Here is a 26,203-nt window from a genome sequence, read left to right as displayed (position 1 = left end):
GTAAGATGGAAACCAATATGTGGGACTCATACCAGCATCATTAAAGTGCCTTCGTATAAGCACAGACTGGCCCGGGAAGTCAGGATTGGCTCAGTGAGAGATTAAGAAGGGAATAAACAATGAAAGAGAAATATGAATATGAAGTAGTCCCCGCAGAGAAAGGCAGTAGCAAAATTCCCAGCAATAAAGTGGATGTGAATATGACCTCACTTCATTGGATGTAGCAAGTGGTTGTGAAGCAAGATTGCTGCAGGTGCCACAAGCATGAAATTGTCATTCCAATAAATGGGGAACCAAAGGAGGTTTATGAACAAGGAAAGTCATGCTAGAGGAATAAATGAGAAAGAGCAGGAAGGTGAAATTGTTAGGAGCACATAGTCAATTGTGGGGGAAGAAACAGAGACGGAAGGAGGTTCAGGATGAGTGCTATTCTTCTTTTCATCCAGACCTATTGCCTTTATTCGAAGGAAACTGGTATTATCAAGAGAAAAAAATAGTTGTTTTTAGTGATCATAAGAGGGGAAAGCATTCTAGAAAAAGGTTCATTTTCAAGCAGATATGACACAACAGAAGAGTACTCAATGATAATCTTTTTCATTCTGCAGCTCATGATGGACACAGGAGGACAAAGCAGCATGGTCAAGGCTAATAGCTAATAGCAATGAGGATGCTGGACAAAACACAATGGAAAATTTTCTCCTTTGGTGACGATTTTAAAATAAGCTCATTTGAGGTTCTTCTGAGCCATTAGCACTTCTGGAAACCTCAGCATCATTTCAAATTCATCCATGAGAATATTTTGGACACATCGTAATTACTGAGCATCTCCACAATGAAATTATCTGAAGCGGTCTCCTCTTTCACATTCTTTAAGTACTTATTGAGAATTCTTGGGTAGAAAATAAAAAGAAAGATAATTCCCTGCCAATCAAGGTCTGAACACAAAAGGGCTCACTGAACAAATTAATACAGAAAACTCAAAATTAAGTAGACAGTACACATTATATATCAGAAAGTGATGACTAACAGGTGGAGAAGACAGAAAGTATGCACAAAAGGTTTCACCCACACCCTGAGCTTTTACCATCACCACACCTATGAGTTTCATTTATTTAAATAATAGAGGTAAACTAAAACCTGCTGACCAACGCAAAGAGCTCAGCACAGTCCCTCAAAGGCTAAACTTGATAGACAATATCTGATGCAATTTGGACAATTTCTGATATTAGCTAATATTTTTTCCAGTTTCGTCTACACGTGTGTGTTGGTGTGTGTAGTTCTGCTTATCTTCAGTTGATCTTTGAGCAAGTTAATCTCTTTCTTCCCGTTTTACCTACAAAAATGTCGACATTGAAACCAAGGATAAAATGGGGATGCACCGAGATAATCGGAAGCAGAGGATTCAAACATAATCCTTAAAAAAAGGAAACCTTTGATGTTTGGAAAACGCAAAGGCATAAAGTTTCTGACAGGTGAAATCAATAATTAAAATTCTGTGTGCAAAATATAACTTATGCAACATCGTGTCTATACAGTAGTGATGTGTGTCTAAAAATCAGAAAAATGGCTGTGGTGATATCAGCTACCACTTAAAGAGCGATTATGCGCTACTCTTTTCTTGCTCTATCATCTAATCCGCACGATACGAGGTAAATACCCTCATCCCCATTTCACAAAAGAGCACCTCGCGGGGCTCCAAGCAGCCCCTGCTGGGAATCCACTGCCAGCCAGTAGATGTTAGAGCTGAGTCATTTGACTCCAACGCGATGTTGCCCTAGTGGCGTTTTCTAGATCCATCTACAGTCCCATTTAAAATACACCCCACCTTTTAGGTGTGACTGGAGACCTAGAATTTACCTTCTGAATCACAGCCACGAAACCTGTCTTTATATGACAAACTGAAAAAAGTGGAGAGTGGGAAAGGACCGGCGGGGAGGTGGGGTGACAGGTGGAGAAAACAGGTGGAAACTAAGAGGAAGGATAGCAGGTAAAATAAAGAGCAGGACAGGGCTGTAGGGCCCGCCCTTGAGAGGCTCCAGGGAGCACTAGGCGCTGGTCCTAGAGGGAGGGGACAGGAGAGCTGGGCAGCGAGGCGCGCCAGGCGGCGGCGGCCGCACCTGTGCATGTGACCCGCTTGGGCACCAGGGCGGGGGCGCGCTCACCTGAGCCCACGTGACGGGGCGGGGTCTCGCCGACCCGAGGGCCACGCAGCCACGCCCCTCCCGCGCTGCACGCCCGGACCCCGCCGACCTGAGCTGCGGCGGCGGCGGCGGCGGGAGCCCGGCAGGCGGAGGAGGGAGGCGGCGGCGGCGGCGCGCGGAGACGTAGCAGCGGCGGCGGCAGCGGCAGCATGTCGGCCGGGGGAGCGCCAGTCCCGCCGCCCCCGAACCCTGCCGTGTCTTTCCCAGCGCCCCGGGTCACCCTGCCAGCCGGCCCCGACATCCTGCGGACCTACTCGGGCGCCTTCGTCTGCCTGGAGATTGTAAGTGGGGCAGCCTCGGCGAAGGTGGTGCCCGCAGAGCTAGGACCACGAGCTGCATCCTTGTCCCCCACCCGCCTTGTCTCCCTCTGCGCCCGCCCTCGGCCTCCTTCCCTTGGATGTGGCCTTTCCCTGCGCCCCTCTTGGGGACCTCTGGATACTGGGCGGAGCAGCCTGAGCCCTCCTGCCTGGCACCTGTTACACTGGCACCTGCTCGCCCGCCGGCGACGGAAATGGCCTAGAGAGTGAGCAGGCTGCCTGGCGGGGCAGAGGATTAGGGAGTTTGAGGGGAGAGAGATGTTTGGGCTTGGAGGCGCCTTCAGAGACCCAGGGTTTGGCCAGGGGGCGCGCACTCGGCCTCGCCTGTTGCTAACCTGCCATTTTGTTGGGTGGTGCAAAGGTGTACCGAAGACTGGGTGACCTGGAGGCTGCCAGGATGTGGAAAGCGGGGGCGGGAGGCACCAGGAAGAGGAAGGCTGCGGAACTGGGCATGTTTTTACCCCTCTCACCCTTGCCATTGTTAGTGCCCTTTGGATTGGGGAAAGGAACAGGGCGCAGGAGGCAGGGCAGGGAGAAAGGTGAGGTGTGTACAGTGCCGTTGGCAGTTGCTAATCAAGTGGGCGTGAGAATGGAGGAGGAATGGTGGAAGTGTGGCTGGCATGTACTTCTCTGCCTGCCTTTGCACCTTCTCTCTTCCTCGACTACCTACAAACGTCCAAACCTTGTCAGCACACTTCATTGGGCCCAAGTAAAGGCGGGATCATCTGGCCTAGTGCCATCAACCTTCTTGAGTCCAACACTTGAACTTCTTAAAAGGAATTTTATGGAGTTGGAAGCTTTTAAAGCTCGTTGTGGACAAGGGGGAAGTGTGCAAATATGAATTGGGCAACTGAGGTTGCATCATGCCCTGAGAATGGCAAATAAATAGTGAAATGTTAGCAAGGCAGTGCCTTTCCTGAACGCTGGTTTTGTTTGCTCGGTTTGGGGTTTTAATATCTCTCCCTATCCTCTCCTTTGAGTTTGCATAACCTGGATTTGGGTCACTTCGGTTTCACTTTTGTGCCTGTGGGGCTGGAACACCTTGTGAGCATTGGTTTTCTGCCCTATTATGCTAAGATGGCCAAGCCACTCTAAGTTAAATTTAGCTCAGATGTGAATCTGAAAGAAGGGACACCAGTAGGTTACAGGTAATGCCATCGATAAGCAGATAGTGACTGTTACGCTAGAAGAGGCTAGTGTGAATTTGAGTTTGTATGGAGTTCAGGAGCATCCAAATGCTTGGGATGAGGTACAGGCATCCATGTGAGAAGAACAGGAAAAGTTTGGCATTGGATCAGCTGCACAGCTGTGGGAGGGAGACACTTTAGAACAGCAAGATCTGGAAAGAAAGATTTCATAGACTCTAGGCTACTTAAGTTCCATGTTCCTCAAACTCCAGGTGTTTATCTACCTCTTTTAGAAGTTTCAGCCATATCCACATTCTGCCCGGTTCTGGAATTTACAGAATGTTCATGTAAATATGCTCACTTTCTAAATTTTGGTTAGAAGTTAACCTCATCCTAAGCAATACTATGAATGGAATCTCAAATTTGATATTCTGGTTATATGTTTTTGATATTTAATAGATTTATACAGTTGCATATGTACATAGAGAGGTATATGTGTATATGTAAATGTGTGTATAGAGGGGAAAAAGGCTTATCCATGTGATACCAAAGCAAATATCATCCTAAAACCCACCTGTGTTCATGTGACACTGTCTAATTCTGAGGGGGGGGTGGAAGGGAAGGTGACTTACTCAATTTTCCCTTCCTCCTACCCTATATCTCCCTTTTTATCTAGCCCAGTGGTTAGTTTTCAACTCTTACTGTACTTAATAACTTGGCAACTTTTAAGAATACTGTTACCAGCCCAGACTAATTAAATCAGAATCTCTGGGGGAGCACCCAGAATCAGTTCGTTTTTTTGTTTTGTTTTGTTTTGTTTTTTGTTTTTTTTGTTTTGTTGGTTTTTTTTAAGTTTCCCTGGAGATTCTAATACCCAGTCATGACTGGGAACCACTGATGGAGTTCTTCATCTAGGCTCTATAGAGAAGACAACTCTTTTCTTGCAAATGCAAATTCTTCATTTGCTTGAACTTCCACTGCCCACCCCACCTCCTAAGAAGGATCCCAGTATCTGGTCTATTGCCCTTATCCATTTCCTCTGGCTCCTTTCTTTTGAAACATGTTTTGGATTCTTACCTAGATAGAACAGCATCACTTCCAAAAGCAGTTTTAATTTGCTTTTCACATTTCATGGCCAAACATCTTTATAAGTTTAAATCTTGGGTCCCTAGTACCTGTTTTACTTGCATTTTACCTCCTTCAACCCTCCCCCAATAAAAAAGGATCAAAATGTTCCAATAAACTCGTGACATTAGAGAAACGGGAGACCATGTTGGAGCCAAACTTGTTGCTCCTTCTTGGCTCTCATCCTTCTGGAGTGCTTAAATTGTTGGATTATATGCTTCAAGGACACAGAGGTCAAGGCTACATTGAACCCCTCTGTGTAGCATGCCCACCTTTGGGGATGTACAGATGGGAACTAAGTAGCTAATTTCGAAGCACCTTTATTCCCAACTTTCTCAGTTCTTTCTGCTTTCCTAATTCCTTTCTGACTCCCTAGTCAGTCTCCCTTGGCTCCTCTTTAAACATTCCTCTCACTGGAAATTAAAAATCTGAATTCCTCAGGTATTCTACTAATATTAGGTGATCTCCATTGGGGGACCAATTATTTTTATATCTGCCAGTGTTTCTAGATATATCCAAACTCCTTATTAGTTTTGACCTTCCACTCAGGTCCATTTTTCTTCGTTTATGTCTGTTTGCCCTGTGAGCCTTAACATGTGAAAACTGTATCCTGCAAAGATGAACTGGACTATCAGTAATGATACCATGATCTTGGAGTTCGATTTTCAAACTCATCAGTTAACTTTACTCAAAGTGTTCAATCCCAATCCCTTTTATTACACTTCATTCAGATCTTTCAGGTATAAGCCATTCGTTGGAAAGATAATACAAAAGATAAAAAGTGCCAGAACCAGGTAAAGCAATTTGTAATGCTGGCTTTATAGGTGAAGAATATTTTACTCTCATATACATAGTATGGTTTTTTGAAACAGGTATGTTCCACTTCTGGATAAGTAAATCACCATTTGATTTTTGGCTTCAGCTATACTTAACCAATGTATACTTGTCACAGAGTTTAATACCAAGTTAGTATTGCAAAGAGAAGCCTTTTAGCTTAGGATGGAAAACATAACCTTCAAAAGTTATCATTTTCAAAGTCTCAGTGTTTCTTGAAGGAATGTTTTCTAAATCATTCATCAAGTGCTTACTGAATGCCTACTGTATGTAAGACATTCTTCTGGGAATAAAAATGTTAGGATCTGCAAGCCCTGGTAACCTAGTTGAAAGGATATGCATGAAAATAGCTTCCACTTGGGGAAGAAAGAGTTCCATGTTGGATGTGAACTACCCTAAAGCATTCCCAGACAGGTCTGTTAGAAAATTACATTGGAGCAGCTTTACTATTACACTGAATAAAATATTTAGAACTCCTGTTCTCAATGAGATTATCTTGCAAAAATGCACTAGAAAGATTGAACATAAGAGTATTAATCATGAAAAAGAATAGAAGTCACTATTCAGTGTGTTTTGTAGTTTCATTGTTTAGGAAACTATCTACATTCCCCAAGTTATTCATTCACATCTCTCTTGGAGAGATATATTATAGGATTCTTTTTCACATGCTTAACAGTAGTGTTTGGTACCAGTGACTTTTATTTATTTAACATAATAACATAATTAAGAACAGACCTTCAGGCCTTCCTTTATGCCCTGGGGATAGAATACATAATTCTTGCCCATAAAAAGATTGTTGTCTGCCAGGTGCCATGGCACAGGAATGTAATCCCAGCGGCTCAGGAGGCTGAGGCAAGAGGATCAAAGCCAGCCTCAGCAAAAGTGAGGCACTAAGAAACTCAGTGAGACACCATCTCTAAATAAAATACAACATAGGTCTGGGCATGTGGCTTACTGCTTGAGTACCCCTGAGTTCAGTCCCCGATACCCAAAAAAAAAAAAAAAAAAATTGTTATCAGCCTGGCACGGTGGCCCACACCTGTAATCCCAGTGGCTCAAGAGACTGAGTCAGAAGGATTGCAATTGCAAAGCCAGCCTCAGCAACTTAGTGAAGCCCTAAGCAATTTAGCAAGACCCTGTCTCAAAATTAAAAAAAAAAAAAAAAAAAAAGGCGGGGATTGGGGATGTGTCTCAGTGGTTAAGCTTCCCTGAGTTCAATCCCTGGTACAAAAAAAAAAAAAAAAAAGAAAGAAAGAAAGAAAGATTGTTATGTGGTTAAATATAAAGACAAGAAAGATTTATATTGGTATGTATGAAGTGTTAAAATAGGTTATGAAGCTGGACATGGTGGCACACACCTGTAATCCCTACAGCTCAGGAGGCTGAGGCAGGAGGGTCGAGAGTTCAAAACCAGCCTCAGCAACTTAGTAAGACCCTGAGCAACTCAGTGAGAACCTGTGTCTAAATAAAATATAAAAAAAGGACTGAGGATGTGTGTCAGTGGTTAAGGACCCCTAAGGTCAATCCCCAATAGCAAAAATAAAATAATAACAACAATAAGCTTATGAAAATATTACAGAAAAGCAGGGTAGAGAACATGTGGCTACTGGAGAGACAGGGACAGACAACTTCAATGGGATGGTGAATTGGAGTTTAGCCTTAAATGATGATCAGAACCTTAATAGAGAAAGTGGGAAAGAGAACAGCAGGACACAAGAAGGGCACATGCAAACCTTAGACACAAGAAAGACAACGGCATGGGGTTCTAGCAGTTGTTAGTTTAACGTGACTGTTCTGAAGGTGGCAGAAGCGTGAGGAAAAGCTGCAGGCAGTTTTTGCTGAGTGGTAGGAGGCCAAGGCCTTGAACTTATTTTGTGATGAGGAGCTGCTGAAGGACCAGGATGAACTTAATCAGACTTGTGTCATAGCCATCTTTAGTGAAGTTTGGTTGTAAAATACAGAGATTGAAGGCAGGAAAATCATTAGGGGGCTTATTATTATAGTTTGGATAAGTGATGCTGTGAACCTGAGAAAGGTCCAAAGAAAGAAGGATGGAGAAGAAGAGAGAGATCTGAGGTGTAGGAAGCCAACCAAGTATGTAATGTTTGACATGCTCCTAAATGATGCTAGATCAGATTTAAATATAAGATGTCCCTGAGAGGAATAATGCCATAAAACAAGTGAATCCTAAAGGATGATGGTGGAAAGGAGGGACTGTGTAAGAGGCAGGTTCCATCATTCAGATAAATCTATTTTGATTATTTTCAGCCAAAATCTTTGACTCTCGCCTAACACATAAATATTTTGATGTATAGAGTTTCCTTTTCTTGGCCAGATAATACAGTTTAATTGGAAAGGGATGTCGCATGTTTACTGTGGGCAAGAGGGACTGTCTTGTGTTCATGTCTGCCCTTTTAGATGGGTTTTAATCCTATAAGTAAAATTCTTCCTTTGCTTACATGTTAAAAATCTCCATCTACATGAAGACAGCCTTTACATCTTCATAAGAGAAAATAAGCAAGTGCTCCATCCACAGCTTGTCACAGCAATTGTTCACCCTGACTCATAGCCCCATCGAAAATCTGAAGAGTTGAAATTTGGAAAACTTTAAACCAAGTTCCTGAAATGATTGACCTTGAGCTACGTAGGATAAGGTCAAGGAAAGGAGATTTGTATAGCCCAGTAGTAATGTACCTGATACAACAGCCGTGGACTTGATATGTCTACATTAATATAGCTGAATAGAAAGGACCATATAATGACACAGGACAGGAACAGGTTGGTGTGCACAGTGTCATTTATGTGCAGTAATAAATGCTATGTGATTATTCTGTGGTACACAGGGAATCATGTATGAGAGGATTCTGGAAGAACTGGCCAGAGTTCAGAAATGCAGCTGCAGCCTGGTTATGCTCCTTAAGACTTACCCAACTCAAAATGTAGTAGTTCTCCTCAGGTAACTACAGTTTGACCTGAATTTCTTACATGTTCTGTTGTATATAAGAGGGAGAAGGCCTTTCATAGTCACCCTGTATGACACTTGTAACTTTGTTATAATAATTTGCAGCAGGAAGAAGTTTAAAAAAAAAAGAGAGGCAGTTATTTGTCCAGTTCTTGCCAACATCAAGGCATTGGACGCAGCAACGCTGTTAACCTACATAATAACTAGTTACAAATACAAAAAGAGGATTTTTAAAATCAAAGGAAATTTATAAACAAGAATATAAAGGGAGCAGAACATATTTCTCCTCTGTAATATGAGTTAATTTTAGGGTTAGCAGTACCGTTTAAATAACTGAAATGGAAGTTTGGGTCAGATGGGGAAGAAGAAGGTAAAACAATAGCACTTTCAAACACATTTCAAATGTAAGCCTAAAAAGCAAAAGTTAGTTTTCAATTAGTATATTTTGTTCATAGGCCTGTTCTTTTTGTTGTTGTTAATTGCTTCCCAGAATTCATCTTTCCTTTTCTTAATTAAAACAAAACAAAGCAAACCTTTCTGACTGCTGCCTCTAATTTGGACCTGTCCTAAGGTTAATCCGAAACCAGTCTGAATAAAGTCAGCATGGTTAGAGGAGGGCCTCGGGCGGGCAGGGGCAGAACGTGAGACCTATCTGCATCAAAATTCCCTATTATTACTGCATGGCAATTGCAATAACAGTGGGTTAACTAGGAAGATTTGGGGGCTCAAGGAAGATTGAAAATGAGTATCACAAAGTAGACTTGCAAGAGGTGTTGCCTTTCTGGGAACTTTTCACCACGGCCTCCTAAGATCTTATAGTAGGTGGTGGTAGTTGCCAATAACCCTTGAAAGTTGAGATGTGCATGTACCTGCTTTACTAGTCTTCCTACCTGTTTTTGAACCCCTGTATACCAAGGCGTGGGCTGGGCTCCAGGCAGCTGTGAGTTCCCGGCATTCCAGGCTGCACTTCTGGAGCATTTTCCTGTGGCCCTATTTCTTAAACACACTGAATGGTTTCTGTTCATTTCAAGGAGGATGCAACTGAACACCATAGGTAGAAAGCACTGTCCTGGGTTCTGAGCTTTCAGGGCTGTTTAAGGCAACATCACCAACCCTAATCTCACAACCCAGTGGACAAAAGGCATGTGGGGCCATGATTTCTATCTAGTTGTTGTGAGGGCTGAGGAGGAGACATGCATCAGTAGCCACAGAAGCACCAAAGGATGGCGTCCAGCCAGGGAAGTCTTTCTGGATGACATGGTGGTGCAGTTTAGTTATACAGCAAAACTCTTGGTGGATACAGGCTAGGCAGAAGCTTGGCCAAGCAAGACCAGTTCTGTGTACAGAGAGTGGGATGAAGGGCAGAGGCTGAAGTGCCAAGTAAAGGTGGCAGGGAAAGGAGCATTGCTGGGGAGAAGGCGAGTGTGGAGAGCGAGGCAGAATTATTCTCCTGTCTAGTTCCCTGGACTGCAGCTACATTGTGAATAAGTTTACACTTTTGTGGCCTGCCTTGTGAACGTGTCTACCAATTATTATTTTTTATCTGTTGGCTGAAGTGTGTTTCCAGCTTTAAAAAAAAAAAAAAAAAAAAAAAAAATTCACACTACAAATTGTGAGTAAAATGGAGCTAATTGTAGGCAACCTTTTTTCTAGATGATAAGTTTCTGACTATATTAAAAACTTCTGTTATAACCATGTTTCATGAGTAGGTACCCAGTAAGTGAGCATCCACTAAAACAGAAGGGTTGAACAGGTAGGTGAAGTGTTCTGAGGTTTTAGGGGGCCACCTGACCCCCTTTGTGATTCTGATGGAAGTTGTGGACTGTGTTCTTAGGAAAAAATGCAAATGCACTTCCCTACTTAGTTTTATATGGTCACAGAGTCATTGGGAGAATGAATAGAAACCCTGCTGAGCCAAGGGAGAGGCCAAATTCGTAATGTCCAAAGCTGAAGCTCTAAAAGCCAGTTACCAGATTCAAATCCCAGGTCTGACATTATGAGTTGTATAATTTAGGGGAAGTTATTAATAGCTCTGAACCTCAATTACCTTATCTGTAAAGTGGGAATAATAATATGGTATCTCAGGGTTTGTGAGAATTACATTGGTACAAATAAAAACCTGAGAATGGTGCTTGGAATGTAAGAGCTCAGTAAATGTTAGCTAATATTTCTGTTATCATTAGCTTCACCCTCGTGCACAGACTAACTCCATAAGCCCGTCTGGGAGGCAGTCTGGGGGCTTCTTTTTCTTTTCTTCCTCTAAGTTTTCTGACTGTTCATTCTCCCTACAATAGAATGATAAAATGTCTAATGTGTAGCTAATAAGAGAATTAGAGGGGGTTATGTTATATACAGAAAATTCTAAACAATGAAGCATTTTTCTTTAGAGGTGTTCTAACTAGTCTTTTATACCTTCAGATTCACTTACCTTTCTCTATTGTCATTCCAAACATTAACTGAAAATAGGTCAGAGTAGAAATTAGCCTGTTTATTTAGTATAATAATAAAGGGTATACTAAGAGGTTACAAATTAGTTTGAAAATTATTAGCTAAGATGTCAGCATGTGTGTTTAAAAGCAGGTTATTAAGAAATAAGTGACATTTGAAAAGAAAAAGGAATCCTTTGGGAGCATAAGCAGGCCTTCCAAGTAGGAGACAAGTTGAGAAGTCAGTAATCCAGGCAGCCAGGATCGTAAGAGTTGCTTCCTGCCCAGTACCATGTGTTCCCGGGGACTGTGCATTTTTAACAGTTCACAGTTTCTAGCTCCAACTCAGAGGGTTCAGCATAGTGTGTTAGTAGATGAAGGCTTCAGTGGTTTTCTTATGGGAGGGATTAAGCCAAGTCACACCCTTCTGGTCTGCCGAGGCCAAACTAACGTGACAAATATATGTTAAACTACAAAGAGGATCTGTTGCTTTAGGAATGGGTAGCAGTGTAGTGATTGCAACTCAGACTATATTTGAGTACTTGTGTGAACCAGGTGCACCGCACCAAAAGTTGAACTAAGAAAATAAGAGTAACCAGGTAACAGGGGAAGACCAATACCTGAGGTCCAGAGTCATGAGGCTGATTCAGTTCCTTAAAGCATTTGGCAGCTTTGTGCATGACTGTCTTTGCTTTTTAGGACACTATAGAGCAGTGGAAGGCAGTGTAGACAAAAGGTGAGAATGTGGTTTCGGATCCAAGATGAGAACAACATGGGTGAATCATGGCATTCCAAATACCTTTCTTCATGCTGTGCACACTCTGCAGTTGCTATGATACTTTATCAACTCTTCTCCTTCAGATTTTAACCATTTGGTGCTCTGCATTTTACCTTTAGAAACAAGGCTCCTCCCTTCAAAATCATCTCTCCTCAGTGGGGACACTGATGAGTACCCTCTGTCTGGTGAATGTACTGAGAATCAGCAGTATTATTGAAAGCTCACTTTGCAGCGTTGGGGCCAGGTTCGGAAGCTTGGGAGGAAAGGTCACTTTCGTCAAAAGGAAATTATGAAATAGGGAAGAAATAAGTGTGTCAAAGCCATAGTGACCCATACAAGCAGCTCGAGGCTCCTAAAATGAAGAAGGTGGCTCTCCATGGTGCACTTAACTATGTTCTTTGCCTGTCCTCTGTTGTTTGATGCTAACCTGTGAGCAGAACTTGCACCTGGATTTCGTAGACTCCCTGGCTTAGGGGTGGTGCATGTAAGTGCATGAGAGAGAGGGGGGAGTTCATGCTTCCCTTCTCCCCTCCACTTGCCATGCAGCACACCCACCACAGATGAGGAGCAGATTGGGTCACTTTCCATGTAAGCAGTTTCCTTTCCAAGCCTTTGAGGTGTTGGAAGGGCTGTGATTTTGAGTACAACAGGACAGTTAATCCAGACTGTTGTACATCATGGCCTCCCTGTCCAAGCCCAGGTCTGTCTTGAAGGCTGACTCCTGCTGTCCCGCCTCTCTTTCCCAATTCCTCCCGTTGCATTTCCTCCCAGCCTCCTCCCTGTCTTTCAGACCACACTGTACTGAGCTCTTTTTATAGCACTCGCCACAATCTGCTTCTGCATCAGATTAAATGATGTCTATTTCTCCCTTATTTAGGGCTTCTGGAGCAAGAGCTTTGCCTATTTTTTTTCCCCCTTGAATGTTGTTCTGCAGTGCCTATCAGTAGATTTGGGATTAGCCTATTTGAGGTCTCGTTCACATTTATTAAATGCTGTGCTTAATTGCAATGGACTTTTTATAGGTGTGAATTTATCACAATCCCTGAGTCACGTGACTGTGCGTATGTAGTTAGTCTGCAGTAACCAGTTGTTCTTTATTACCCATCAGACTAGCACATAGGTTCTTAGAAAATGATTCTTGAACTAATAGATATTTAATAATTATGTGCATTTCTCAAATTCTGTTTAAAATAATGTAGGTTATTTGTAGTGGGAGCATAAGAAAAGGCTACCAGAAAAGAAAGTCTGGAAGAAAAGGAAATATTGACCCATTAAAGACTTTCTTATTGCCTTTAAATATGTATTAAATTGTATAAAAGAGTAAGCAATCTTTCACCAGGAACAAGTTTATTCCTTTCATAATCAATGAGAAAATGATAGCTAAAATTTTAATATGCACTGTTGTCTATTATTTAGATTTATTTTATAAAATTTTCTGGGTTGATAATTTTTCAATTGAAAGTAGGACTTGAGGTATACTATTACTTTAAGTATAAATGTATTAAGCTGATGCTTTATTTATAATTTATTTTTAATAGTTTCCAAAAATGTTTCTTCAAGCAATAACAAATTACTGAATGGACCTTTTTTAAAACTTAAATTAAAATTTATGTTTTTAAATTTCAATACTTGTGCAGTTTGGATATTATCTGTATGCTTAAGATACAGATGGTTATTGTTTTTTAATATTTGGAGCTCACACTGTTCTCATATAGACATTAGTATGTTTGTTCACTAAGTAAATATTTGAGAGCATCCTGTATGGCAGAGGAAGGAGAGATTCCCACCTGCCCGAGGCAACCTCAGGTCAGTTGTATGGCTTAAGTTTTTGTGTTGCCAAATATAGGATGGTACATGACTAATAGGGAAGGCCTGTTATGTAGATTAATAACTGGCTTGGGGAGAGGAGAGATGTAAAGCAGTATGCTGCCAATAAGGTCTGTTAGTGCAGGTGGAGTGTGAGCCAGGGGAACTCAGTTACAGCATCTCAGTGATGTAACAAATCGCCCAGAGGGAGAGAGGGGCAACCAAGCAAGAGCTGGACTCAGGAGAGACTTCAGATGGTGGGCTCAAGGTGAGCTGTGCCTGGCAGTTTCTCAGACACACACTGGAGGAAATGGCATTCTGCACCATCAGAGGGCAGGCTACTTGGATGTGAAAAAACTTTGTCTTTGAGCAATGGATTTTTTTCTTTTTCCTGTAATACAAAATGTGAAGGGCTTGGTGGCATTAGACAAGGATGAAGAAGCCAGGTCACAAAAGCCTGGGATGCTGTACACAGGACATGAAGTGCCCTTTCTTGTTTTAGTGGTGGTGTGGAGCCTGATGGTCTTAAAGTTCATCGCTCCCACTGTTTCTCCTCCTGTGTTCTCTCACTCAGTCCCACTTGGACAAGCCAGAAATCTAGGTATTTTCCTTATCTGTTTTTTTCCTGTCATGCCCCAGAATCGATGTGCCACTATCATCATGCCACTTCTGCCTCTCTCTCCAGTCCACTCACCTCTCTTGGTCATGATGCCCTGATTCTGGTTTGCACACTCGTCACAGCAGTCTCCTGCCTGGTCCTCCAGCTCTGCATCCTTTCCTCTCCAACCTGTTCTCATGCTCCAGCCAGAGAAAATTCTAAATCAAAATCTCAAACATACTCTTTCCTGCTTGCTTTTGGCCTTCCCTTGGGTAAGTTCAGCTCCTTGGCCTGACCTTCAGGCCTCTTCGCTCAGTCTTCACCTAGGGCTCTCATGATCCCACACAGAGTGTGGCAGAGGGTGTTGCCGCCATGCTGAGCTCTGTTCTTCACCTGTGCCCACTCTGGCGGTTCCCGCCCCAGCATCTCAAGACCTGCCAGAATACCCTGCATTCTTTCTGCTTCACCCTCAGCCCTGTCCTTGGGATTGGTGCTTCTAGAAATTGCTTTCTGGTTTCCAAATCTGAATCTAGAGCCCTTGTTATATGAGCCTATAGTACCCAGTATTTGCCCAGTGGTGACATTTACTAAATAGCATTTTAATCATTTACCCAGTTATCCCTTTCCTAGAATAGACTGAGAGTTCTGTGATGACAGAAACCAAGTGTGGTTTCTTTGCCATTTTATTCCTGGCCTCTAGCATAGTGTGTGACATGCCACAGGTATTTATTGACACTTTGATCAATCTAAAGTACTTATTCCCATGTCCAGCACATTGTAGATAATAAATAATGGTTGTTTTTTATTGTTTATTATCATGTACAACAGCTGCAACTATTATTCTCTATATAGGCAATAATATCAAAGACACAGGTCATGAGAAAGACCTGGATGTGACATTGGATGTGACAAATTAGAAAGTTATCATTCTTTTCTCATAAACTCTCTAAGAATTGGTGAAAGCAGAAGCCAGTTTATCATGGTTTGAAGAGTAACTGCAAGGAGAAGAAGTGGAGACCAAGCAATTTGTAAAATGTTTTCTGGACAGGAAAATCTGTCCACGGGGCATTAGTTAGAGAGAGAGCAGGATCTGAGGAAGATGTTTATAGAGAGAATGCTTTGCATGTTCCTGGGCTGAAGGAGAAAGCCCAGCATAGAGATACAGGTGTGGAGTTGGATCCGATCTCCAGGTAGAAGGGCTAGTCGCACACCAGGAGAAGGAGGCACCTTTCACCTTTCACCTTTCACCTTTCATCATAGAGAAATGATGAGCCGAGTGGTAGGAAAGTATACATGGTTCTGGAGAAGAAGAATAATGATGTTGATAAAAGCAGATTTAGTTTTGTTGTGCAAAAGGTATTTTTTTAAGCAACTCTCTTACCCTCTTTCGTTTTTTTACTTTCAGCTGCTTGGGGGTCTCGTCTGGATTTTGGTGGCCTCCTCCAATGTTCCTCTACCTCTGCTGCAAGGATGGGTCATGTTTGTGTCCGTGACAGCTTTTTTCTTTTCTCTTCTCTTCCTGGGCCTGTTCCTTTCTGGCATGGTGACTCAAATTGATGCCAACTGGAACTTCCTGGTAAGGGATTTTTATTTTTAAATCTATTGCAAGAAAATGTAAGAGACTCATCAACACCTCATTCTGTTCATCTGAGTTCATCTTCTGTTTGATGACATCTATAGGAGAGAATGGTTTCAGGCCATGGGGCTGCTAAGGTGCCTGATGGTTGCCTTGACATCAGGGTCCCAGTTTGAAATTCCTGTGGTAATGGAGCTGAGAAATCATTCTATTACTCTTTTATGACTCATAAGTGAAGCATTGTTTCATTTCATACAACAAATGAGTTTCATTACAACTATTGAACAATTGAACAGATGCCTTTGAGAACCAAATGTTATGTTTCTTGAAATTTTCCTTTGATTTCTGTTTCATGTATTTCAGTATGTACAGTGGTCCCTCAGAATCCTGGAGAGATTGGTTCCAGGCCCACCCTGAAATCTATGGATGTTCAAGTCCCTTATATAAAATGGCACAATAGTTGCATATAGTCTATGCACATTTTCTTTTGTATTTTGCCATCTGTCGATAACTCATAATACTTAAAACAATGTAAATGCTATAGAAATGGATGAAATGCATCATTAAGGAAATAAACACAAGAAAAAAATCTGTACCTGTTTAGTAAAGACTTCTTTGGTTTTTACTTGATTTTTTTCAGTGCAAACTTGGTTGAATCCAGATATAGAGAGCAGACTGTGTATTCTTTTCAGAAAACAATTACTATACAGTCTGTTCTCCAAATACTTAAAAAAGAGAATGTTCCATACTTAAATCAGTTCCTGTCCTAAATTAACAAAACTTAGTAAGGCATAAAAAAACTTTACAATCACAACTTACTTTGCTTTTCTGTATAAGAGATGTTTTCATGACTATGTCACTCATTCTCTGGGACTTACTTTAGGAAGACCCAGTGGAGCTTTATTCCAGTTCATGGTGGACAGAGCTTTCATGAAGTTCATGTAGAGCCCCAGAAAGTTCAGATCACACTTTGTTGTTTTAGAACTTAAATCAGACCTTCAGTCAGGCTTTATAGATGTTCCTTCCAAGTAAAATAGCATTTTACCCAGCAGCTCTAGGACAGATGTTGTAGGAAAATATCTCCTGTTTAATTTATAGAAGTTGTACCCTGTGTGTTTTCTACAGTGGGGCCTGGTGAATGTGACTGGCTGTTCAACCAGCCCCAGGGGCAAGTGGCCCGGCTTAGTTCGAAGCTCAGGAGGAGGTGGGGTGCGAGGGTTGTAGTCCTTCACAGCTTTTGAGCTTAGGTCTGGTTTGCTTAATAGTTGTGTAACCGTGGGCACGACAGTTAACCTCTCTAAATTTTAATTTCTTTTTCTGTAAAGTGGTAATAATAATACCTGTCTGACTAGAGGCTATTAAAGCATAATGGAAATAATGAATTACATAGTGTTTCACTGTGTGTCTGGGTTACAGCAAGTTGTCAGTAATTCTAATTCCTTAAACACACTGAGACTTGTAGTTTGGAACTTTGGAAGTCCCTCCATTTCCATTAAATTGCTAATGTAGTGTATTTCTACATTTTTTCGCTCTAATTTCTCATTTCTAATGAGAAAGTATTTCTATTAGTAGATGAAATGAAGATCAAAAGTCCCCAACTAGGTTGCAGATAGATGCTTATTCTTCTCTTTGTAAATTTCTGGTTATTCCATAATAAGTATAAGAATGAATTAATCTCCAATTTTGGTAAAGGCCACCAGGTTATTTAAGGATCAGACTCAAAGATATAAGGCCAGTTTGTTCTACCTATTGGTACTATTAATAGTCATTGTCCCAATCTATTGCCTCTTCCAGAATGTGCCACCCACCACTCTGACACTTATTCTGGACCTTTCTGGATCTCCTATTAACACAGAAACCAAAAGGTTAATACCTAGAGACACAGTGTCTGTAGGAACCCACAATAGCCAGCACTTTAATTGTCTTTCTACTTGGTTGATGCATGTGATTTAGTAATGATTAAGTGTTTTCTAGGTATTATTCTTGGTCTTATTAGATCTCTATCTATACTGTCTTTTCTTCCTTTTGCTTATATCAAGTCTTATCTTTGGTATTGAGTACAATCAGGAATATCTTTGGTAACTTCTTATTTTTCCTAAATTTGTATTTTCCACCCATTTGTATGTAGCATTATAGCTGATCTTCAGGAAATAAAATGTAAGAGTTTTTCTTGTATTAAGTATACCACTATATGAAAGTGACTATTGAAATTGAAAAGATCTATCAGTTTGTGCCATAGGATGCCTGCAAAGTTTATCCTGTTTTTTTTTAGTTGGAATAGTTCACTCTTACTGAAGCAAAAATAGAACAGACTGAGCATCTTTTCTCCAAAAACACTTGGGGCCAAATTGTTTCAGATTTTGGAGTTCTTTGAATTTTGGAGTGTTTGTATATTGAAATATTTACTGCTCAGAATATTTCAGATTTTGGAGTATTTCAGATGTCAGGTTTTCAAATCAGGGATGTTCAACTTACAACAGCCACACACACCACATGGTGCATTGGTGGTCATGGTTTAGGGTTTATCACATGCTGGACACGCTTTTCAAGGAACTAACTCCTGCCCTCTGGAAGTTTATTAAATGCTTTCCCTATTTGGTCAGGGTTCCTTTGGCAAGGTGTAGTGGACCACACCTATAATCTGAGCTACCCAGGAGACTGAGGAGGATGACAAGTTCCAGGCCAGCCTGGACAACTTTGTGAGACCCTGTCTCAAAATAAAATTCAAACCAGGGGTTGACATAGCTCCATACAGAACAGTTGCCTCACATGGTGATGCCCTAGTTCCATCCCCAGTACTGCAAAAATTAAATGAAGGGCTCCTTGTTTTTTTTTTTTTTTTTTTTTTTTGTCTTCTTAGGCAATTTTCTTCATTCTCATTCATTTTGTATCACACTGCTGGCTTTTGGAAGGTTTTGTATTACATCTTGTACACACTCAGCCAGGAAAATTTTTGAGCCATGCTTATCATACAGTCATCACCAGATGGTAACGATTTTTAATTGCTACATTCTGGAAATGTTAAAGATTAATTGCCCAAAAAATAATTATTTTCTCCCGTGATAATATTTTAATTCTGCCTGTGTAGCTTGCATTTTGGTAAATAATTTACTTCCTATCATATCCTATTATATGACACTGTCTACCATATTCCTTCTTATTGATCATACAATAAAATTTTGTATTCATGGTACTAGATATGTTCAGTATTTTTCTCAAGCTTTCTAGCCTTCGCATAATTGGTGGCATGAAAGTATAATATGTAATAACATATATTAAAGGCTAAATAATTGCTCGATTCTAATCCAGGGAAAAGAAGATTTTGTTTTGAAACAGGTTGTTGTGTTTTTGTTTTTGTTTGGTGGAGAGGAATTAATACCATTTTTGCCTCACTTTAAAGAAGAGAATTCATATTTATATTGTCTTCATTTGTGAGAAGACACAGATGAGAAACTTAAGTTCATGGTGGCTACTGTTCGTTTTCATGCTTCTGTAACCAGGATTCCCCAACATCCAATGCTGCTGGTTTTCTTTTATCAACTAGTTAGTGAAGGTTTGACCCTGAACACAAAGCATGGGCTCAAGGTAGGAATGTGGCAGAGAGTCACTTGTTGCTGAAAACATCCGAGCTGTGTTTGAGGCTCAGCTTGTCTAAGACAAAGGTGATGATAAGAGGGCTGTGTTTAGGGTGTGTGAGCACCGAGAAGATTGCTACAGAGGAGGCCATGTGAAGGAGACCCAGAGGCATGGGGACCATCTACGAACGAGGACATACAAACAGTGGTCCTAGAGCATCAGCCTCAGCTGGCAACTTGCCTGAAGTCACATCCTCAGGTTCTACTCAGATCTGCCGGGTCAGAAACTCTGGGGGGTGGAGTCTACTCATCTGTGTGAACAAGCTCTCCAGGTGATTCTGATGCTTGCTGATATTTGAGAACCTCAGGATTAGCATCCATGACCTGGATTGTCCAAAACAGTATGTGAACCTTGCGAAGACCTTCTTGCACACATCCCTCACATGACAGGGATTGGAATAAGGTGACCCAGGATAGCCAGTGATCAGTGTGTGTGCAGCCCTCCACTGGTCAGGAGTATTTTCTGATACCTGGCCTAGAAATTCAATGGTGTAGCAGGCCTGGGGTGTAGCAGTCTCGAAAAGTTTGCTGAATCAGACAATGGCAGTAAAGGAATGACTACATAATTCATACGTTAGTTTAAATTATGTAAGGGCTAAGAAGGAAAAGCATGCGTGTCATCTCAGGTCCTCTGAAGCACAGACTCAGATGGATTTAGAAGCGCATGAGAGATTTTTTTTGTTCATTTGTTCATTTTTGTTTTTGAGGGAGAGAGGAGGAGGTAACACCTATAAAATATAGTGCAGAAGAAGGAAGAAAGGAACAGACAGACAGACAAGAGTTTCAGTTTATGATTGAAAAATTTAGTATTGGCCAAGTACATGAGAAGCTACAGAGCACAGCCCACCCTGTAAGATCTTGTGCTGGGTACCAGTGACCAGGCACCAGTGTCCCCAGTGTGCTGTGATCAGCTGGGAGCTGCCCAGGAAGAAGAATGTGACCTTGGCTCAAGCCCTGTGGTGCATCCCAGATCCACTGAAGTTTGAGGAATGGAGTGTTTCCTAGGAGCCAAATCAGGCCAAGGTGGCCAGTGTTCAAAGAGATGGGAGGCAGTGAAACAGGCACAGACTAGATCACACAAATTTGCCATCTCACCACATTTTATCTTTCCCTTTTAAGATGGAACAGACCATTTCTGTGATCCAGAAATGAGGATCCTATGTTAAATAAGTGCCTACCGATCCAAACATACTTTCCCAGTTTTTATTACTAATGAATATCTAGCTCAATTACATTGAATCTCTTAAAGTAGTAACATTTAAGTTTGAATTTTGACCATCAATGAACGTTTGTTGAGTAACCACATGAATTTGAACATCTCTCCTTTAGATTAGATGTGGGACCAGCATTCAACATTTTTTCTTACATCTTTTGAAGATATTGCTGAGTTAATTTATAAGTGGGAGTTGTTTAATGGAAAGTAGTTTGAACATTGTATCTTTGTAATTCTCACCCCTGGTTAGTTTGTCCAAGCTGATTGTCCTCAACATATAAGAACACTCCAATGAACAATGTCATTTGCTGCATGGACATGTTTTAAAGAACCAGAGCCATAATCCCTTTTGTGATATTGCATTATCAGTAATAGAGACAGTTTGATAGGAAAAAAAATGAACTTTGAACCCTCAGAATATGGCTATTATTAGTATAATCATTATAAAAAACAGTAAATAGGTTGCTCAAAAACTTAAAAATAGAACTCCCATGTGATCCAGCATTCCCACCACTGGATGTATATCCAAAGGAAATGATATCAGCTTGTTAAAGAGATATTTACACTCCCACACTCATTGCAGCATTATGTATAATGGCCAAGATATGGGTCAACTTAAGTCTTCGTCAGTGGATGAATCATAAAGAAAATGTGTACGTACACAATGGAAAACTATTCAGCCTTTAAAAAGAAGGAAATTCTGTCATTTGCAACAACATGGCTGAACATGGAGAACATGTTCAGTGAAAGAAGCCATACCCCAAGAGGCAAATATCACACCATCTCACTAATATGTAGGCTCTAAAATTGTTGAACTTATAGAGGAAGAAAGTAAAATTGTGGTTCACCAGAGGCAGTAGGGGAGGAGAGGTTGGGAGGTATTGGTTATAGAACACAAAAGTTTAATTAGGAGGGATAAGTGTTAAGAGGTCTGTCGTAAAACATGGTGACTGTGGTTAATGACAGTGTTTTCTTGAAAACGCTAAATCAATTTTAAATATTTTCACCAAAAAAAAGAATGGTATGCATGTGAGGTAATGCAGATATGAAATAGCTATCCCACATAATGTATGCATGTTTTAAAGCATGTTGTACACAATAAACATATAACTTCTATTTTTCAACTAAATAATTATATTACAAAAGAAAAGAAAAAAGTAAACCTTTGGAACCAGATAGATGTGGGATTGAACAGTCCCTCCAAAAGTTTTGTACAGTTTTGAGACAGTCATTTGGTGAAAAAAAAATGATGAAATTCTTTTCTAAAATGTATATAAATAAATGATAGTTATAAGGATGAGTAATAATGCATATGAAAAATGTGTGCTCTTACGATTAAAGAGTGGTTGTTGACAGTGTATTCAGGTAAGAAAATGTAAATTTTAAGAATTACACTACACATTAATTATAGCAACAAAGCGACCTAGTGTTTCTATAGTTTTGTTGAAGTATGTGATACATTGTTTTTACTAGAATATATTAAAACATGTCATGTATTATATGAATTTCTATATTTTAATAAGTCTTCTCTATCTTTCAGTATATGGAATTATGACCTAATGATAAAAATAAGATTGCTGAAATAATTATGAAAATATAGAGCTATAATAAAGTAATTTACTGATATTTTACTTGAATTTGAAGAACAGCATGTTACTCCTTTACGTTAATTAATATTGATCTTTATAGATCTTAATCCAAATTAAAACAATATATGTTATTATAAAATCTTCTCTATCAGAAGGTTTGCCACTATGTCAAATAAAATGGGTCCATCAGTTTTCATTTGGAGTCCAATAGTCTGACATTGCCAAAAGCATCCAAAATAAACAGTAAACATAGTTAAGATTATGCGGTTATGTATTCTGATCTTTCTGAACTCTAAACTTCATCACTTGAAAGAAGGAATAGGAAAGACCTTCTTATCTTTCCGCTCCTCTTTCAGGATTTCGCCTACCATTTTACAGTGTTTGTCTTCTACTTCGGAGCCTTCCTGCTGGAGGCAGCAGCCACCTCCCTTCATGATCTACATTGCAACCAAACCTTGACCGTGCAGCCGCTCCTGAGTGATAACCAGTATAACATCAACGTAGCGGCCACAGTAAGCATTCATGAGTACCATCCACGCCCGCCCCCCCACTGCCCAGGTCTCCAAGAAACTCCTCAGGCAACAAAAGTCTCTCTAATAATAACCATCAGCATTAAACTTACGATAGCTACTTAGCTGAACAGGAACCCTACAGACAAAATACTGCTATCACCCCAGGGTTGTAGGTGTTTGAACTGAAGCACAAAGAGACTGACGTTCATAGTGAGTCCGTAATACTGCTTGACCTTGCACAGTAATGTCTGCTTCTAAGAAGGATTAATAGTGGTGTTCACTTGTTTTAATTTTCAGACATGATAAGGGAAATTTGTTCCTGGTTTTGCTCTTTAGTATTCTATACTGTTTTTAATTGAAAACAACTTACTGTGGACCTGTCATGAAGCAGGTAATTTGCTAGATGGTTGGGGTCAGGATGAACAAGTTGCAGTTCCTACTGTTGAAGAGAGTGTAGGTGATCGGGGGAGGCAGGTATCGAATTATAACAGATGATAGCCAGGTGAAATGCGTTCTGTAGGGAACTCTTTTAAATTGTTTTATCCTCTTTAATTCCTAGAGTGAGTTTGTCATTTTGTATTGATAGAGGTACTCTGAAGAAATGATATGTTTTTGTTTCTGTAGAAATTTTTAGACTGTCACATGTGGAAATTATTTCCTGAAATGCCTTGATATTGAATCAACTAGATAGCAAATTAATGACCCTAGTATTTTACTGTTTCACCCAGGTAGCCTATAAATAACCCCATACACACCATGTAGTCATCAAAATCTGCTTGGAATAGCATTTTACAATAGAACTTTCTAGAGTCATAGTAACTTTTTATATATGTGCTATTCAATATGGTGGCCACTAACCACTTGTGGTTGTAGAACCATTAAATTAACTAGAAGGACTAACTGAATTTTTAATGTTACTTAATTTTAGTAAATTCAAATTTAAACAGCCACCTATGGCTAGTGACTGTCACGTTGAATAGCAGAGGTCTAGAGTCAGTTTTGATGGGTAGAGGACAGATGATTTCAAAACCTGTTAACATTTTCAAATCTACTAGGATTTTCAAAAATTCATTGAGTGCCTACAATGAATTAGACTGAAAGTGGGATTATAACAGGAAGAAGTCATGGTTCTAGATTTAAAAGGCTGACAAATTGGATGGGTAATTTAAATATTTTCTTTTATAAAAATAAAACCATTTTTAGTTAACGAAGTCTTAAAACTTTGAAGGTGGGGGAAGTGGGCCTGTAACAACTCCTCTGTTTCCTGAAGTCATCTCTATCCACTTCATCATCCCTGAGGATCGGATGAAATCTTTGGCATCCCTATCATCCAAAACTCATGGTTGGGAAAACATTCATTTTTAACAGTTTCACAAAGCGAAATTCGGGGACCTGGTGTTGACTTTTTTCCTCTCTGTTAGTCATCAGTCCCACTGGATTTTCCTTAAGTGTGTCTTAACTTCCAATCCCACCTTTTTCCGTGGAGTCCGCTGGATCTCAGTACCTCTCTGGGATCATTGAGGCAGCCCCAGTTTGGTTGGTTGGGAGCAGCCCTAAGCTCCTACTTTGACGAGAATAGTAGGAGCTGAAGTCTGGGACGAGGAGCTGATGTCATTAGTGCTTCTCGAAGGCGGACCCTTGCCCTACGGGCCGAGTTTTCAGAGCTGGCCACCGTGTCCTTCTGCTCTGGTGGGGCCTTTTCTGTTACTTTGCTTCTGTTTTCCTTCCCTTCCTCTCCACCTGAGTAAACCAATGCATGCTGCAAGTTCTACATGAAGTCCTACTTCATCCTCAGGCTCCTAAGTAAATCTCTAGTTCCTGAGTTTTTATAGCACTAACAGGATCAGCCATTCACTGTGGCATTATATTGGGTGCTTTTCTTTTTCTGTCTGTATACATATCTAAGAAAGACGATAGCTTCTTTTTCATTAGTAATAGATATTGAAAGCATTATCCTCATTCAGAGGATAATATGGAGATTAGAAATGTATGAGAAAAATAACCAGCAGGAGGGTGGGAGAGCAGTGGAATGGTAATTGAACTGTGAAAATGTTCTCTCAGTGAATCTGATATTCTTTCCCAGAGCTGTAGTTTCCTGGTTAAGAATCCCTGCACAAAATCATAATATATTATCATACTGAACTGCTTTGCCTTACAGTTTTCTAGGGGTCATAAGCCCTGAAAGCTGAGGACAAAATCTTCTGTGTGTCTGTGTGCCCTGAATGCAGTGAGGTGCGCATGGTTAGTGCTAACAAAATCCACAAAATCAGAATAAAAATGAACCCAGTAGTGACCAGATGTTTACTATAAGGCTGTCTACCCATGAGAAAAGAATTAGGGGCTAGAATGTTTAAAAGAAGGTATAAGGGTGCAAGTGTTAAAACAATGGCAATTCACCAAAGAGATCAGTGTAAACCATTGCATAAAAGCTGAAGCATCTTCAGGTAATTAGCATTCATGTCCTTGCCCCTTTAGGAATGCATTTTCTTAAAGTCAGTTTTGAATCTGATATCAGTTTTCATTTCTTTCTTCTTAGGTTTTTGCCTTTATGACTACAGTTTGTTATGGTTGCAGTTTGTGTCTGGCTTTACGAAGATGGCGACCGTAGCACTCCTTGGAAACTAATAGTCATGTGTTAGTTTCATTTGTCTATTTTGTAATATGTCTGATCAATTTGTATGCCATTTTGTCCAGATGTAACAACAATGCAAAAATAATCTGTTTAGTAAATAGAGAAAATCCTAAGTGCAAGTTTTGGTTTAGTTCATGGATGGAATTTTAATTTTATTATGATGTTAAGTGGAGAAATAGCCTTTCATTTTATACCTATCTCTTTTTTATTTTTTTAAAGAAATTTTTCCATAATGTCCATAAAATACACAGATATCATTCATGAAAAAGTAGTATCCCTTTTGTTTGGTTACTTAGTCACCTGAACCTTAATATTAATAGATTTATAAAACTCCCTAAAATATACATATTTCAAACAGTCTTCCCCACTGAATTCTACCTTTTAAAGTAAAACAGGATAAAAGCAAGAATTAATAACTGGGATAGATTCAAACTAAAAAGCTTTCTCTCAGCAAAGGAAACTATCAGCAATGCAAAGAAAGAGCCTACAGAGTGGGAGAAAATCTTTGCCAATCATACTTCAGATAGAGCGCTAATCTCCAGAATCTATAAAGAACTCAAAAAACTCTACACCAAGAATGCAAATAATCCAATTGACAAATGGGCTAAGGAAATGAATAGACACTTCACAGAAGAAGATGTACAAGCAATCAACAAACATATGGAAAAATGTTCAACATCTCTAGTAATAAGAGAAATGCAAATCAAAACCACCCTAAGATTCCATCTCACCCCAATTAGAATGGCAATTATCAAGAATACAACCAACAACAGGTGTTGGCGAGGATGTGGGGAGAAAGGTACACTCTTACATTGCTGGTGGGGCTGCAAATTAGTGCAGCCACTCTGGAAAGCAGTGTGGAGATTCCTTAG

The 26,203-nt window shown here is 40.4% G+C and overlaps 1 protein-coding gene across 1 annotated transcript; it reads left to right on the top strand.

Annotated features, from left to right (window-relative positions):
- The first annotated feature begins 2,204 nt into the window (after positions 1-2,204).
- Positions 2,205-25,722, top strand: Mal2 (mal, T cell differentiation protein 2). Its single transcript, XM_047519718.1, has 4 exons — positions 2,205-2,482; positions 15,580-15,750; positions 22,544-22,699; positions 25,236-25,722. Exons 1-4 carry the CDS (start codon positions 2,351-2,353, stop codon positions 25,305-25,307), a joined length of 531 nt encoding a protein of 176 aa, XP_047375674.1. The 5' UTR covers positions 2,205-2,350; the 3' UTR covers positions 25,308-25,722.
- Positions 25,723-26,203: the final 481 nt, after the last annotated feature.

This window comes from Sciurus carolinensis, chromosome 1 (assembly GCF_902686445.1).
Source record: "Sciurus carolinensis chromosome 1, mSciCar1.2, whole genome shotgun sequence".
Taxonomy (NCBI): Eukaryota; Metazoa; Chordata; class Mammalia; order Rodentia; family Sciuridae; genus Sciurus; species Sciurus carolinensis.
The sequence above is the reverse complement of the archived record's forward strand: the minus strand, read 5'-3'. Positions and strand labels throughout refer to the sequence as shown.

What these genes read in the sequence shown, in the direction of transcription:
- Mal2 (XM_047519718.1), top strand. Translation starts at nt 2,351, where the DNA reads ATGTCGGCCGGGGGAGCGCCAGTCCCGCCGCCCCCGAACCCTGCCGTG. An exon ending in ATGCCAACTGGAACTTCCTG is followed by an intron (nt 15,751 to 22,543) that starts GTAAGGGATTTT and finishes CTCCTCTTTCAG; the next exon opens with GATTTCGCCTACCATTTTAC. An exon ending in ACATCAACGTAGCGGCCACA is followed by an intron (nt 22,700 to 25,235) that starts GTAAGCATTCAT and finishes CTTTCTTCTTAG; the next exon opens with GTTTTTGCCTTTATGACTAC.